This window comes from Acanthochromis polyacanthus, chromosome 11 (genome assembly GCF_021347895.1).
Source record: "Acanthochromis polyacanthus isolate Apoly-LR-REF ecotype Palm Island chromosome 11, KAUST_Apoly_ChrSc, whole genome shotgun sequence".
Classification (NCBI taxonomy): domain Eukaryota; kingdom Metazoa; phylum Chordata; class Actinopteri; family Pomacentridae; genus Acanthochromis; species Acanthochromis polyacanthus.
In genome coordinates this window covers 15,552,108-15,568,651 of record NC_067123.1, presented here as the reverse complement: position 1 = coordinate 15,568,651, position 16,544 = coordinate 15,552,108, and the positions used below count along the sequence as shown (strand labels likewise).

Sequence of the window (16,544 nt, the reverse complement as noted above, 5' to 3'; positions counted from 1 at the left end):
TACATGTCTTTACAAGTGTATGAAGACTTGCCTTAGTGACTGTATTAGGAATATGGCAGTTTTATACATCTTTTCCTGAAGATGCCTGTTTGTGGTGGAACTAGGTGTACTGACAGCAGCTAGTCCACTGCTTGTAAAGTTCTCCTATATTCTTGAAATGGCTTTTCTTGACAATCCTCTCAAGGCAGTGTTCATCCCTGTTGCTCTTCTCCTTTTCCTTCCAACTTCCTATTAATATGCTTTGATACAGCACTCTGCCGACCAGCAGCTTTTTCAGCAATGACCTTCTGCGGCTCCTTGTGGAAGGTGTCCATGGCTGTCTTCTGGACAACTTTCAAATCAGCAGTTTCCCCTATGACTGTGTCTGTGTGTGCTGAACTAACCCAGAGGTCCACATATGCTGTTGGAATAGTAATTTATTTGAACTTGAAATTAAATAATCCAATATTCAGAGATAGTGGAGTCCAGACTTTCATCAGCTCTAAATCATAATCGGCTAAATTAAAACAAAAAAGGCTTGAATCATTTCCCTTTGCATGGAGGGAGTCCTGAAAATATGAGATTTTCACTTAGCATGCATAACTGATGGAGGAAAGTATTAAAGTTGTTTTCAATGTTCAGATTTTTTTTGAGGTGCACTTGAAAGTTCCATGAATCTATCTAATCATTGAATCTATGTTTTAAATGAATTTGCACGTTAAATAAAATTGTGAAACTGCCCTGCCTAAAAAAAGAGACGATTTTTAATATCTCTTTTGTCGTTGCTAGGGAGTTAGGGTAATTTCTACAGTATGTTTGGTCGAAGGTCTGCTGACAAAATGCCCATAGTCCTATAAATGATTTTTCTTTTGTTTTTGTTACATAGCATGTTGGAATTTTTTTTTTTTTTTTTTTTTTTTTTTTTTACATATTACTCATTTTCTTTCCCCAACAAGATGTGCTTAAACACCATTCACCGACAACAATTGAAAGGCCTATAAATATTAAATTATATACATAAAGCTTGCACATACATCAAATATTACTACACACACACACACACACATTTGTGAGTATTCGGTATTATGCATTAAAGAAAACTCAGTCCAGCTCCATACAGCTACGGCTACACTAACCGACCCGGACTACAAACTACACTTATTGCTGGAACGATTTGAACCACGTACATTGAATATCACAAGATAGTATGTGAAATAAATTAGGGCGGTTCCAAGAAAATGAAAACAAAAAGAGAAAAGGATGAGTACATCGGTTAGTCCCAGTATTAGGTGCAGCCTAAATGACTGCAGCAGCCAGGCGACGTAGAGTTATCCGGACTCTCTGCTGCTGACGGCGGTCTGTCTCCGCTGCTCCTCTCTGGTCCCAGCAGCCACAATAAAACAACGACAGGCCGCAAATGCAGCCGGGGATCTCGCGTGACATTCCGAGGGCAGCGGGGTGTACCAACCCACCCGGTCTGCGGGAGGAGACCCCGGGAGAAGAAGCGCAGGACCATGAGGGGAGCACCGGGAAGATGAAGAGGAGTGCAGCGGGAGAAGACGCCGCGGAGGAGGAGAAGACGCAGCGGAATGGAGAAGCAGAGAAGCAGGTTCAAACTGTGCAGGAAGAAGAAGCCGGCAAATACGAGGAGGAACTAGACCCAAGAATTCAGGCATGTTATAAATGATAGTGAGCAATGAAAATAGCTTTAGTCTGTATGATTTTTTTTTCACGAAACACACATTTTTATATTAGCATACGCGTCATAAGCGAAGCCGAGAATCACGAGAATGAGCCTGGCGCTGGCGCAGACTGGTACCTGGGACAGGCAGCATGAAGCCAAACATAGCCCTATTTATAGGCGCTTTATTTCCACCAGCCTTCAAACCTGTCTGTTCGTGTTGTGCATCACACATGTAACTGTCCCCCTGTGTTTTCAGGAGGAACTGGAGCACCTTAACCAGGCCAGCGACGAGATCAACAAGCTGGAGCTGCAGCTGGATGTGAGCAGTCTGTGTCGGTCAGAGTCAGCTTTCTGAGCATCCTGGTGCCAGGGGCCAGACATCCACTGGTGGCCCGGTCGCTCATTTGACAGCAATCATTTACTTTCATTCAGCTCCTGGTGTAGAGTAGCTACAATAGAACAGAATACAGTTTTATGGACATGTGCTCAAGTACATTTGCTCAAGTACATTGCAGTGCAGGAACATTTGGAATCTTTGTGCGTTTGATTTGTATCTAGAAAAAACAGAAAATGTAAAGAATAAGGTAAGAGCAGCAGCTATCTATCTATCTATCTATCTATCTATCTATCTATCTATCTATCTATCTATCTATCTATCTATCTATCTATCTATCTATCTATCTACACATTATTTAAAAAAAAACACACGTATTAAAAAAGTGGTAAAAAAAAATAGATACCCTGAGAAAGTAATTACACATATTTTGTCATTTTAATGACCCCTTACAGTGAATTCCTCTCAGCTATGATGGTGTTGCCATAGAACACTGTGATACAGTTGGTAAGGATGCTCTCAAGGAGCCCTCTGCAGGCTAGGGTGAGGTCCCTGTATGATTGATTTATCCTCCCTCTTATGAGTATCATCTGCATACTTGATGGTGATATTATTGTCCTGGGTGGAAGCAGAGTAATGTGTGTACGGTGAGAAGAGTTTTCCTCTGAGGCAGCAGCCCTGCTGGGTTCCTGTGTTCACTGTGAGCTCAGCAGAGAGCTTCTTTCACACCCTCACCACCTGTGGTCTGTCTGTAAGGAAGTCCAGGATCCAGTTAGAGGTGGATGTTGGTATTCCCAGGTCTGCCAGCTTCGCAGCCACCTTCATAGGCCTCATCATATTGAAGGCGGAGCTGTAGCATCATAGTTTAAAAACATATTCTGGATATTGTATTGAAACATAATAATCCCAGTTCCCACCTCATATCCTTCTATAATTCTAACTAGTTTCTTGATTATCTGTACAGGGGTGTCTTTGACTCAATATCTCGCTGTCCCTTTTATTTATGTACTGAGGGGCAGTTATTAACAACAATTGGACCTTGACTCATAAATGATGACATGTTTTGTGATCCAATGTGCCTTTCAATTTTAAATGATACAATTTGAAGTTTGCACCCAATGTTTGTTTTAAAACTAGTGAAATGATCCATATGATTCACAGCTGAATAACTGTGCATTATAAATGTAAATACAGTTTTAAAAAAAATCATATTTGATATCCTGTCCTGTAGTATTTTCTGCAGTATCCACAGAAATGCAGTAAGGCTCAGGATGAAACAGTACAGATGTTTTGAACTGACAGTAGAAGTATACAGACACGATTCCCCCTAAAACACCTGTAACAAAACCAAAAACGAGGGCACTGGACTTGCATCGTTGACTACTGCCATTAACAGAAGCTTCTGATATGTGGTTTGCACATGTTATGGCCCAGCTCTCACAATGCAGTGTGATCTGTGTTTAATGAGTACACTCTGCATTACCCTCCTTTTTAATAATCTTTTCACCGAGTTCTTTGGAGTGTTCTTTAGTATTCATGGTGTAGTTCTATCCAGGAGTACTGATCCACCAGTGACTGGATCTTCCAGATACAGGAGTCTTTATACTACAATCACTGAGACACATTCATAGTCCACAGATGATCTTGATTTCACTAAATGTTTATTACCATTATTATGGTGAGTGTTGGCATCCAATAATGTTCTCCTGTGAAACCTGACATTGGCAAAATCAGGTATTTAGTGCAAGATTAGTTTTTTTCTTTTATTTCTTTCTACTTGACAATGTGAGGAGTTTAATTCGAAAGACCTTAAAAAAATAGGTCAGACATTTGAAAATTGTTAAACATGTCTGCCTCTTCTTTGGCACCCCTTCCATCTGTTAGCATTTTAGGAAACCACCTAAACCAGAGATGTTTAGGGATGCCCCAAAACATCCCTGGTTAGAATGTTTAAACACTTGTACTCTTCCAGTTGCAATCTCAGTTGGCACAGAGTCCCACGGCAGGTCTCTCTGTATGTAATCTGCAATGTTTTGTCATTTGTGTGCTCTCTTCAGGATGCCAGGTCCAGCTACAGAAGAATTCTCACAGAATCTGCAAGGAAGCTCAATTCTCAGGGCTCCCAGCTTGGTTCCTGCATTGATAAAGCAAGGCCTTACTACGAGGCTCGCAGACTTGCCAAAGAGGTGCGTTTTGTAGCTGCTCACGAGTTTGCAGTGAATGTGTATGCATTAGTGTGAGAGATATATTGCAGCAATAGTACAGTTTCCTAGGTCTGCCAAGCAGAAACCATTGCAGTTTTTGTTGAATTAATGGTGTTTAACCTAACTCAGCATACATTAACTGGGAGTGTCCTGTATGCAGTGGTATGGGTGGGGAATGCCTTCAAAAATATTAATTTTGTCAACAGTCACTGTCATAGAAAATATATACTGACAGCCTTTTTCTCAACAGCCAAAACAGATTAAATTTGAAATAATCTCTGGAAACAAAATTGAGTTAAGATGAAGCAATGCATTATTCAGTAACAAATACAGGCCACAAAATAACATGAAAGGTGGATAAAATTAAGTTATTACTTTTTAATTTGAAACCATGTGTGTCCACACTTTTCTGAAAGCTATCTGATTCTTTCTTTGACATAAGTGAACAGTAAGTAATTATCCTCATTCAATGTCAATGTCTAATCCTCCCATGAATCCTTTTTTAGCTTAACATCAGGGTCAAAAGTAACCAATCTCTACAATCTAGATTGTCTTTCAAGTAATGGTGATTTATATTTCATAAACCACACTCCAAGAGGAACTTTAGGTAATTTATTTAAACGGTGAGAATGTTGCCCATACAAGAATTTTCTATCTCATCAAAATTTTTAATATATACCAGTGGGATTTCCAAGTCTTTCTCCGTTGTTAAATACTCTGGGTTACAGCAGCATACTTGTGACCTTGGTTGTGCTGCCCTGAAGTCCATTAATCGCATTCATCAAATAGTTTTAGTGTTTGTACAACTGATAAGACCCTGGAAAAATATTGAAAAGTCAGGAAAGTTATTATTTTTTGTTTACATTCTAGTCTGACCCAACAGTTGTAGACTTTGTACAAACCTGCCAGTTGGCATGTCTTTCTCCTCCCCTTCTGCTCCCCATCCACAACAAAATGATATTGAAGTGTAGCCAGGTCATTCTCTAGCACTGTGCTGTGGAGGTAGGCCTGGCTATGCTATAGCTATTTTTATCTTATTATATAGAGTTTGAACAAAAGCAAAACAAAAGTTTACAAACACTTGCAAAGACTATATCATGCCAGTCTTTAGATTCTAATGACTCTTATAACTTTGAAGTTTCTTTGATGAAATCATTGAACTTTCTCCATCTTTGTCAGAAAATCATGCATTTTGGATATTTCATAGATGCAAGTCTTCTGGAAATATGACTAAATCTGCTGAGTCAAAAATATACCAACTTGAATTGTTTAGTTTTAGTGATGTACAACGCTGTGTTACTCAAATTGTCTCAGTAGCATGCCCTCCTAACTGCTCCTGAGTGATTACAGTTGACTACAGCTGGTGACTCCTCTTAGCCAGTTTTAATAGGACCCATTTGATACACTCTCAGCCACTCAGCCACAAACATGACAATAGGAAAGTCTGAGGAGCACTTGTGTCATGATCCCCGTCCAGCCCGTCTTTCTCTCTCCTTCTCACTCCATCTCACTCCTTCTGCCTCCACATCTGCCTGTGTCTGTTTTGACCTGTCTGTCTCTCTAGCATGCACATTTAAGTCCTCTTATATAAGCCGTCCTTTGACTGTGATGTAGAGACAGTTGGGTCTGTATGCACAGCAAAAGGCTATGAATTTAGTGTGTTCCAGCTGCATGTTGTACTCTGGAAATTTGCAGCCCTCGAGCTGGGAAGCAGCTGTTTCAATTGTGGTTTGCTGGAAGATGCACACAAACACTTTTTTGACTGTAGTTGTAGGCACAGTAACAGTTGGAATTTTAAATCTAATTTTTCACACAGTAAACATCACGAGACGTGATAAATTAAAGGAAAAAGCAACATAAATGTTTTAGTAAGGTGTTATGGCACCAAGAACAGTTGAAGTTCACCATGGCATTGGTTTTCCTGGAAGTCTACTCAATGGATGTAGCACCATTTTTCCTAAAGACATTCCTTCATTTGATATTTTGATTGTGGTAGAAAATGTTGTCTAGCACGACAGTCCAGATCTCTTGGAGCTCTTCAACTGAGTCTGTTCTTGCACTAGGGAAAATTTGTCTCTAGCCACTGTGGCTAAAGTGCTAGAACTTTGTTTAGCCACATTTAGCCACACTTTTTCAGTATCTGTACTGTGGCGCGTGAAATTTTGAAAAAATTGAGTCCTTTTCCTGCATTCTGGTGCATTTTGAGGCCAAAAATTATGTTCAATATTGCTTCCCAACATTCACCATTTGTTGTACACATGATATTTTCATAAAAAAATTCAGTATCTTTCTATTTAAAATGATTTTTCAACTCTTCGATCACCCTCTCCTTGTCCTCCTTGTTGTACGCCTTCCCGGGCTTAGTCCGAATCCTTTTTTCTGATTGGCTGAGACGAGACACGTGACAGTGTGTATCTATTAATGATCGGAAGCATTCGGGTCGTTCCGGTTATACTCGGTAGTGCTCTTCAGTAAAGGAGACGCGGTTTGTTATTTTCTTTGATTATCGCTTGGCAAATTACGAAAAAGTTGTAAGTTAACCCTTTTTTCACATTTATTAGGCACAATTAGCTTCGCCACCGTGCTAAAAATGGCTTCCCCATCCTGAGGAAGGCCTCGCCTATGGCGAAGTGGCGAATGGCTAGCACAAGCTTTGTGAGTTAAGATCTGGTGACTCTGAATGTTACAACATAATGTTCACATCGTATTCATACTCAAACCATTCAGTGACCTCTCAAACACTAAATATTTTTGGCATTTTCATGCTGGAAGAGACCACTCATATAAGGAAAAAACTTTTTATCACAGAATAAAAATAATCACTGGGAACTACTTCATTTCAATTTGCAGTAACCTTTTCCTCTGAAGGAGAAGTGGACCCATAATGTGCCAGGTCATGTTATTTTTTTCCCTTTAATTTGGGATCCATCACTTGAATTCAGATTTTAAATATGGCCTGAACAATCTACAGAAAGGTCCAGAAATTTGAGCATGGAAAAGTAAAAAAAAACAACAGGTGATTTGCACAAATGACATATTCGATCTCCATTAGAATATATTTAATAAAGTTTAACTATATTTTTTTAGAGCTATATATTTTTAAGCTTTTTAACATTACCTTTCTTGTTGTTCCTCCCCCTGTGAAGCTGAAAACCCAAGGGAGGATTATTAATCAAGATGTTGCTAATGGTTTCTCAGCCCTGTTTGCCCCACAGGTACTGATGGGAATTAACAACTCTGACGTTTTTACTCAAACCTTCAATAGTCAATGTATAGCTATTTTAGACAGAGTGGCACCAGTGAAATCCAGTTTTACACCAGTAAATGGACCTCAGCCTTGGGTAAATAGCTCCATCCGCTCTTTTAGGAGAAACTGTCAACAGGCCGAACGGCTTTGGAAGTCAACGCAGCTTGAGGTCCACAGACTCCACCTAAAGGAACACAGAGCCTCTTTAAATGAAATGTTGAGAACTGCCAGGACCCAGTATTTCTCACAAATTATCTATTCAAATAAGAAAAACCTTTGAGTCTTATTTGACACAATTATCTCTCTTGTTTCACCTGTTCTTCCCAAACTTCCTGTGTATTGTCAAGCCGACAGTAATGAATTCCTTCAATTTTTTGTTGACAAGGTCAGAATCAGAGAGAATATTTCTCCTCTGTCCTCTTTAAATTCTGACTTTGGGATATCTTTGTCTTGTAAGTGGTCATCTTTTAACCCTGTGACCCAGGATATCACTGCTCTGCCACAGAGAATGAAACCCTCCTCGTCTCCTGCTGATGTTCTCCCTACAAAGCTGTTTAAAACAGTTTTGAACACTATTGGCCCCACAATTGTGTATTTGATAAACGTGTCACTCTCAACTGGTGTGGTTCCCAGCTTTTTTAAACATGCGGTTGTTGAGCCAGTACTTAAAAAGCCAAATCTAGATCCTTCACAACTTCTTAATTACAGGCCTATTTCCAAACTTCCATTCCTGTCTAAGTTAATGGAAAAAGTGGTAGCAGAGAATCTCATTGCGTTTTTAGAAAAATTTAATGTTCTTGACAAATTTCAATCGGGGTTTCACAGAAATCATTCCACTGAAACGGCCTTGATCAGAGTCTCCAGTGACATTTTGATGGCAGCCGACTCTGGTGAATACACGGTTTTAGTTTTATTGGACCTGTCATCTGCTTTTGATACTGTTGATCATAACATAATGATTAATAGACTTGAACAGGTAGGGTTATCTGGTTCTGTCATAAAATGGTTTTCATCTTACCTTTCTGACAGAAGTTTTAGTGTCCTTGCTCATCAGATTCTCTCTGAAATGGCACGCTTGACTTGTGGAGTTCCACAGGGCTCGGTTTTAGGACCAATTTTGTTTTTACTGCACATTCTCCCTCTCGAGAAATTGATTAGTCAGTTTAAGGACATTTCTTATCATCTGTATGCAGACGACATCCAGTTATATTGCTCCTTTAAGAATACCGAGTTGCACAAACTGTCTTCCTTAACCAGCTGCTTGTCCAGCATAAATCAGTGGTTAGCTGGAAATTTTCTTCAATTAAACCTAGATAAGACAGAGACTCTAATTGTTGCTCCAGAAAATGTGATCCCCTTGATTAAGCATCACTTAACACATCACTGGAGCTGCATACCAAAAACTTAATTAGAAACTGCTTCTTTCAGCTAAGGAATATTTCTAAGCTGAGAGCTCTGGTGTCTAAAGCAGAGCTTGAAATGATTATTTTTGCGTTTATTTCTTCACGCTTAGACTATTGTAACAGCCTTTTTACGTGTTTGAGCCAGAAAGAACTCCACCATCTACAGGCTGTTCAAAACTCTGCCACAAGACTCTTAACCCGCACTAGGAAAAGAGACCACATCACCCCCGTTTAAAAAGAACTGCATTGGCTCCCAGTTTGTTTTAGGATTCATTTTAAATTTTTAATTATCACTTTTAGAGCTTTAAATGGTCAAGCCCCAGTTTATCTTTCCGATATTTTACAACGCTACCATCCTAAACGTTCTTTGAGATCCTCAGGCCAAGGTTTGCTGGTCATTCCCCAGACTCATTTTAAGAGTAGAGGGGATCGAGCCTTTCAAGTAGTGGCTCCTAGGCTTTGGAATGCTTTGCCACTGTCTCTGCGCACTTTAGTCTCTGTGGAGTCCTTTAAAAGGCAGCTAAAGACCTGGCTTTTCAGTCAGGCTTTTATTTAGGTGGTGGTGTTGTGACAACTTGTTGATTTTATTGTGAAGCACTTTGTGAATTTCCTTTCTGTGAAAGGTGCTATATAAATAAACTTTGCTTGCTTGCTTGCTATATAAAAAAGCGATTTGTAAGGTGTGTCAAACTGTATCAACATCAGTCTACGGTAAAGATGTGCCATCTATTTTGACACCTTGTACAGTTTCTTTAAGTTAATAAAGTGTACACATGGGGTAGTAGATCTCATGCTGAAAGAACAAGGCCCCTCCTGCTGTGTCTTTCAAATGGATGCATCCTTTTTATTGTTGCAGTAGATACTGTGATTCATTGAATGTTTTACAACTGCTGTTTTCCACAGGCCCAACAGGAGACCCAAAAGGCAGCACTGAGGTACGAGAGGGCTGTGTCTATGCACACTGCTGCCAGAGAGATGGTGTATGTGGCAGAGCAGGGCCTCTTGGCTGACAGGAACACCATGGACCCAACCTGGCAGGAGATGCTTAACCACGCCACTGCCAAGGTACCCACCCTGCCTTCTTAGTGACTCTGAAATTTCGATGCAATTTTTATGGGGATTATCAGTGGAATTTGGCAGATCTTTTGAAAAGCAGAGACCAGCTTCTGAGAATTTCTTCTGTGAGTTTACATGAATAGAAAAACAGACAGTTGGTGTAGATACTTGTTAGCAATGGATACAGGAAAAGATCACACTGGTGGGATAGTTACTGTATAATTGCACTATCAAGCTGGTTCTGTGTCTCAAAAGGAACAAATGAAAATAATGCTGACATTTGTAATATTATAGATCAATAAAAATATGTTATATAATATATTAGCTCTACAACATGACCCTGTTCAGCACTATATATGCAAGTGACTCAGTCTGTGTCATAATTCTGGCAGTGCCTCTCTGCTTTTTGCCCTTCCTTGTGTTTCTTGTCCATTCTCTCTCCCTGTCTGAGTGTTGTGAGTGCGCACACGTCTGGGCGTTCCTGTCCCACTTTCACTGGTGGCAATTGGGGATGTTCTGATCAAGTTTTTTGCCCCCAGTCTGATCCAAGTCATTTAATGTTTAGTATTTCTCAATGTGATTTTCCTAGATAATACACACTTTTAAGTGTTGTAGATTAACTTTAGTACTTAACTGCACCATCAAGTGAGCCTTACTGTTTAATACTGTAAGCTACCAGAGAAGGCAGGCAGTGTTATGGGGGATTAGCTGGTGACGGGGTACCATGACAGAGCCTTCTGTGATGCTAAATGGCCTCTGTTTAATCTGTTTAATTATCTGTTAATTAATGTGTTGAATCAAGCTCACTTAGCTAAAATAGTGATACTCTATCTCAGTAGCATATATGTCAGCAGATTTTGCGTCTCATACCATGTGTATTAAAAAAGCAATATCTTTACGGAACAGATGTCTAATGTACTCAGTTTGCAACACAAATTAATCCATCATTGTATGATAATGCCACATTTATTAAGAATATTTTTGAAATTGCATGAATTTTAAATTTATGTCAGCAGCTTAAATAAAGGATCAGACTTAGGCTTGTGCCAATACCATCAGTGAAAAACTGCCTTGATCAACCTGATCTCTTCTTCAGCTTACATCTGGTTAAACCTCCATAACCTCTACATTGATTGGTCAATGAATAAAATGGCCAGCTGGAGCTCTTCTTGCCATGCAACCTGTTTGCAGTCTGCCTTACATCCAAAGAACCACCAGATCTGTCCTCCATTCCAGTCCACTACCATGACTTAATTGAAGTGTTTAGAAATGCAGTGGCTCTATCTTTTCCTCCTCAGGGCCATTTGGATTGCTATAGATCTCGTTCTACTACAGGCTACTTTGCCTGCTGGCCCTTTGTATAAAGTCTCCCATCCAGAACAGGGTTTGGAAAAAAAATATCAACAAGTCTTTGGCTACTGGTGTAGTCAATTCCTCTTTCTCCACTCTTGCACTCTTTGTCCCTGCATTGATTACAGATGTATAAATAGTGTCACAGTAAAGAATAAATGTCTTCCATCCCTAATCAGCTCATCTTTTGAGCCATTGCAGGGAGCTAAAGTGTTTACCAAGCTGGATCTCTGCAATGCCTACCACCGAGTGTGGATTTGTGAGAGGAATGAATAAAATATGATATCCAACATCTCACTTGGACATTTGGGCACACTAGAGTCTTCCAGGCTCTAGTGTGCCCTCAAGACTTCCTAAATTGGTTTGTGTTTGGGTACCTAACCGATATCCTGATTTTTTCTGAAAATCTATCTGACCACATTCTCATGTCTACAAAGCACTACAGGAACCACTGACCAGTCTCCCTTCCTTCCATTAACCTGGTGATTCCTTTCAGCTGGTCATCTGAAGTGGAACATGAGTTTCTAAAGTTAAGAAAACTTTTACAACTGACCTCTCTCTAGACTTTCCGGTATAGTTGGACACTTCCATCTTCTGAGATGTGTTGTCTCGGTGATCAGGAAAGAATTAGAAATTACATCCCTGTCTTCCTTTTAAGGCAACTCTTTCCAGTTGAACACATTTACAACATCAGAAACCAGAAACTCTTGGCAGCCAAACTTATTCTAGAGGAACAGAGGTTCTCCTGCAGGAGGCTTAATAGCCATTTGTCTTACAGACTGATCACGATTTCTGCCTCATGCAAACTGCAACCCAATGCACAACAGGCTCAGTGGAATCTGTTTGTATAAAATTCAATTTACCCCCTTTCTTAATACCTGAATGCTGAAACTTTAAGCCTGACACCCTCTCTTGCTAGTATGCTCCTGAAAAGTCATCCCTTGACCCAGACATGAGCATTCTTTATTTGTGTGTTGTAGTTGCAGTTCCATGGGATGCTCAACCCTACCCTTGCAATGGGTCACCCAACTGTTTATTTGTACCAGACTCTGTTCCCAGGTTCTTCAGTAAGGACAGAGTTCCTCATTCCCCTGTTGTCCAATGATTAAACACATCCTTCCACTGCTCTGTACTTCTTGTACTCTATAGTATTTCTACCACCTACTTACCTCAGGTTTTGATCGTAAGCGTACCAGTAAAAGGGGCATACGCAATTTAGCTGGACAAGAGAAGATTTACGCTGGAATTTGGACACACAGTGTTCTTTTAGAAAAGCAGATCTTACACTGTACACAAAGTAGTGGCTCAGGGCTGTGATACCTAACAGAAATTTATCAGAGAGGTTATACGTGAAAGTATACTGTATGTCTCTAGCAACAACAGGAAAGTTAGGAAATTATCATTTTTCTGTCAATGTGCTCTTAGTACAAAGAGGGGAACTGTCGATGATTTACTAATTACTGTATATTTGAAGCTGCTCTATTTGCTATATACAGTTTCTGAATTTTGTGATGTCCCAAATGTGCCACTACACAACCCTATGTTTTCCTTATCTATTTACCTCCCCTATGATGATGTCATTTACAAACATGGTGCTAGTTTTCCTTGCTATGCTGATGATATAAAGTCAAATGTATCTGTAATGCTCAATGACCTCTCCCAACTGGTACATTTAGAGACATAAAAGGCCTGCAGAATGAGCAGTAAAGTCTGATTTATGTGATTGTGCAGCATGCCTGCTCACAGTCATGTTGCCTGTGCTGGTCAGGTGAATGAGGCAGAAGAGGAGCGCCTTCGCAGTGAGCGGGAGCATCAGCGAGTTACTCAGCTCTGTCAGGATGCAGAGGCTCGAGTCCAGACCCTCCAGAAAGCCCTGAAGAAGGTCATCCTCAAGTCCAAACCTTACTTTGAACTCAAGGCTCAATTTAATCATATTTTGGAGGTGTGTACCATCAGTTATTTTTTTTAACAGTAAATCACCACTGACAGCATGCATTCATACTGGAAACTACAAAATGATTTAAGACTTGAAACTTATCAAACCAAGAATGAGCAGGTACGCAGGCTCTGTGATACTCCAGAAGATTCTGCAGCTTTTTATATTCTTTATCTGTTGCTAGTTTCAGCTGCAATGTTTAAACACTCTGCGAAATCACCTCCATTGGAATTGATGTGGTTTACCTTGCATACAGACATATATGGCTGAGAGGCATCACAAAGTGAAAGCATTCAACCTTGAGTGTCTTTCATGTGAAGTTTGAAAATGTCCCTCTTGGCCTGCAGCTTTGCAGCTGCTCTGAGTTATTCTCTTTTTTCAAATATGAATTTTATCCAAGTTGACGGAACTGAATATGAAACATTGAATACAAATAGTTGTTTGTGGCCGATCTGGTGAGCTTGAATGTCGATATGTGAGGCTGTACATTCGCTGAACACTTTACTAGGAACACCTTATCTAGTGTTATCCAGTTCAGCAGCTCTGCCATAAATTGTACTTTCACATAGCTTATGCATTTTCATCACTTTTTGACAAATAGACAACAAAATATTTTTTTTACTTCCTGATTATTGTTGATGTATGTTGGGTGTATTTATTTTATTGAAAATAGTTTAATGCAATCAGTTGACAAAGCTAGCTTGTATTAGTTGTTGCTTCCTAAAATCAGACTGTTTCTGATGAGGCTTTTTAGGTAAAGTTAAAAGTTAAGTGAGTTCAGGAGGGGAGGTAACATTGCAAAAGATTCTTCTGTGTTCTTATACTGCTGTGTCTCACTCTTTACTGGAGGATCCAGCTGTCTGAATCAATAGGACATACAAACGTGAGCTACATTTATTTTCAAAGAACAAGGAGCAGAGCATGCGTTCATGGCTCTTGCAGAGGACTATAGTTTGAACCAAGCCTTTGGGTGATAACTGTTTTGCTGCAGAGTTGGAAATGCCAGGGTTTAAATTACTGATTTTTTTTTTTTTTTTTTACGATATAGAGCTATATCTATTTAATATCACCTTTTAATTACTGTCCCACCTTTGAGGGCACTTCTGTTCTTCTTAGTGCCTCGTCAGATATATTTAAACTCTAAAAAAACTCTTGACTTTCCCCAGTGTTAATTAGTTTCAGTGTAGATACAAACAGAGCACCCAAAAATGATATTGTAGCTTTGTTTTTAGATGTGTACACAACTTTTTGTTAACAAATTTACAGTAGTGTCTTTATACACTACCATCAGTATGCTTGTTCAAACACAGTTTCAAATTTCACTTTGTACTGTAACTTTAGTTGCGCGTTATCACAGAATAATGTGCAATGAAGATGTTGTCTTATGGCATCAGAAGTTGTGTTCACATAATGTCCTAAAACAAGACTTTTTTTTTTTAAAGTGAAATGATCAACTTAAAAAACTTTTCATTGCTATCTAAAAATATTTGAATGCGTCTCTGTGAGCCATGTTAACTTTTTGTTAACTGTTTTTCAGGAACATAAGGCTAAGGTAGTACAGCTGGAGGAGCAGGTGGCAAAGGTTAAAACACGTTACTCTGTGGCTCTGCGAAACTTGGAGCAGATAAGCGAGCAGATCCATGCACAGAGGGGACAAAACAGGGCCAGCATGGGGCGTCCTGCAATCTGCGGGGGACGGAGTTCCCCTGTAGGTGCGGAGGCTGAGGTCAGAGCCGCCACCGGGATTCAAGTCAGTAGCTACGTGGGAGTCAGTGGAATACAAAGCGACTGGGCCGGCGGAGAGAAAACCAGGCTGTGGGTGGAGAGGCACAGAGAGAGCGGCTGGGGTCAGAGGGAGAGGTTGGAGGCGGAGCAAGCCAGCTCAGACAGTTTGTCAGTCATCAGCCTACAGACCATCGCCTCCGACCTGGAAAAGTGTGATTCGGTGGAGCACTTGGGTGACCTGAGTGATGCTGGGAGTGTCCTGGGTGAAGAGTGGGACCGCGACAGGAAGCCTCATAAGAGGCCAGTCAGCAGGGAAGTCACGTGCGATAGGCCCCAGCAGGAGATGACCCCCCAAGAGAAGGGAGAGGTTAGTAAAGAGAAGCAAGAGAGTTTTGTTAAGCAGCACCACAGAAGTGTTAGTCTGTGATCATCAGCAGAAGAGAGGTTAATTGTGAGTGTATGATGAAGGATCACAGAAGAACTTGAGAGAGTGCAGGGAGAAAGTGCCCTGACTGAAGGTGGTAGACAAGTTGGCAGGACTGTGAATTGCAGAGGCTGACAGTGATTGACACTCTGCAGCACTGACACTGCAGTCAGGACTAGCAGGGAGGGTTGGCAGGTGTGTCAGCTGCACACTAACAAATCTTTACATGACAGCAATAAACACATAGAGCAGCAGAGAAAGTCAAAACAACAATAACAGTGTACAATAGGCACTTTAACACAAACAGAAGATACACATACTTGTGTTTAATTCATCTACTGATTTTGTCAAACCCTGTGCTGTGATGGAATCTGCTTGTTTTTGTTTCAGGGATAGATAAACAGGCTTGCTGTTAAAGGGACAAGTACAGTTTGGCCATCAGTTGTAATAACACTGAATTAACTGAAGCAAGTGTTGTAACCTGATCTGGGGACTTGGGGAATTAAAATTCAACATGGCGTGAAACATGAGTTGGATTGTTGAACAGTTTATCCACATGACCTGAAGTACCGTGTCTGGCAAACTGTAAGTGACTCAAGTGCCACTATTAATTCCTGTACACAAAACTACAGTGCTTCAAGGTGTCACCTGGATCAAGTTGAGCAAACAGGTTGCTCTGTGAACTGTGATGGATGTCTACAAAGAACGTTTTTGATTTGCAGAACAGAGAAGATCTTTACAAACGAAGATTTACAAAGCAAAAATGTCAGCCTCATACTGATGAATTCTACAAATGGAATTAAATGTTTGAAAGGCCTGATCTTGTATGACTGTTTAAATATATTTACTTAAAATCATGTTCCCAGCTGATTACTTTTTCATTGCCTTATAGAATGACTGTAGGTATAATACATTAGCTGTCTTTATTCATGTACCTATAAACTGGTGAAGTCAGTAAAGTGCAGTTTGATGGAGTCCTGTCAGCTGTAGGTGTCACAGAATGAACTTAATTTATAACTGGCCTTAAAGTATTCACACAGCTTGTTTGCTGGGTGATTCAGTTTTGTGGGAGTAAAATTATTTAGAGAGTACTGTTACTGTTTAGTTTAGCCAGTGATGTACCATTAAACTCTTCAAGGATCAAGCTTAATGCAAGATTTTTGCATGAAAACTATTTACAGTTACCTCTAATTTCATGGAGT

General features: G+C 40.1%; 1 protein-coding gene and 1 long non-coding RNA gene across 2 annotated transcripts; one reads left to right on the top strand and one right to left on the bottom strand.

Annotated features, from left to right (window-relative positions):
• Positions 1 to 926: 926 nt before the first annotated feature.
• On the top strand, positions 927 to 16,199 carry sh3bp5lb (SH3-binding domain protein 5-like, b). The gene is made up of 6 exons (XM_022211133.2): positions 927 to 1,651; positions 1,920 to 1,982; positions 4,055 to 4,183; positions 9,755 to 9,916; positions 13,026 to 13,199; positions 14,731 to 16,199. The coding sequence occupies exons 1-6, from the start codon at positions 1,397 to 1,399 to the stop codon at positions 15,343 to 15,345; spliced, it is 1,398 nt and encodes a 465-aa protein (XP_022066825.1). The 5' UTR covers positions 927 to 1,396; the 3' UTR covers positions 15,346 to 16,199.
• Positions 2,229 to 2,431, bottom strand: LOC127536057 (uncharacterized). Its single transcript, XR_007945064.1, has 2 exons — positions 2,349 to 2,431; positions 2,229 to 2,312 (listed from the first exon to the last, which is right to left on the bottom strand). It is a non-coding gene; the product is annotated as an uncharacterized LOC127536057 (long non-coding RNA).
• Positions 16,200 to 16,544: the final 345 nt, after the last annotated feature.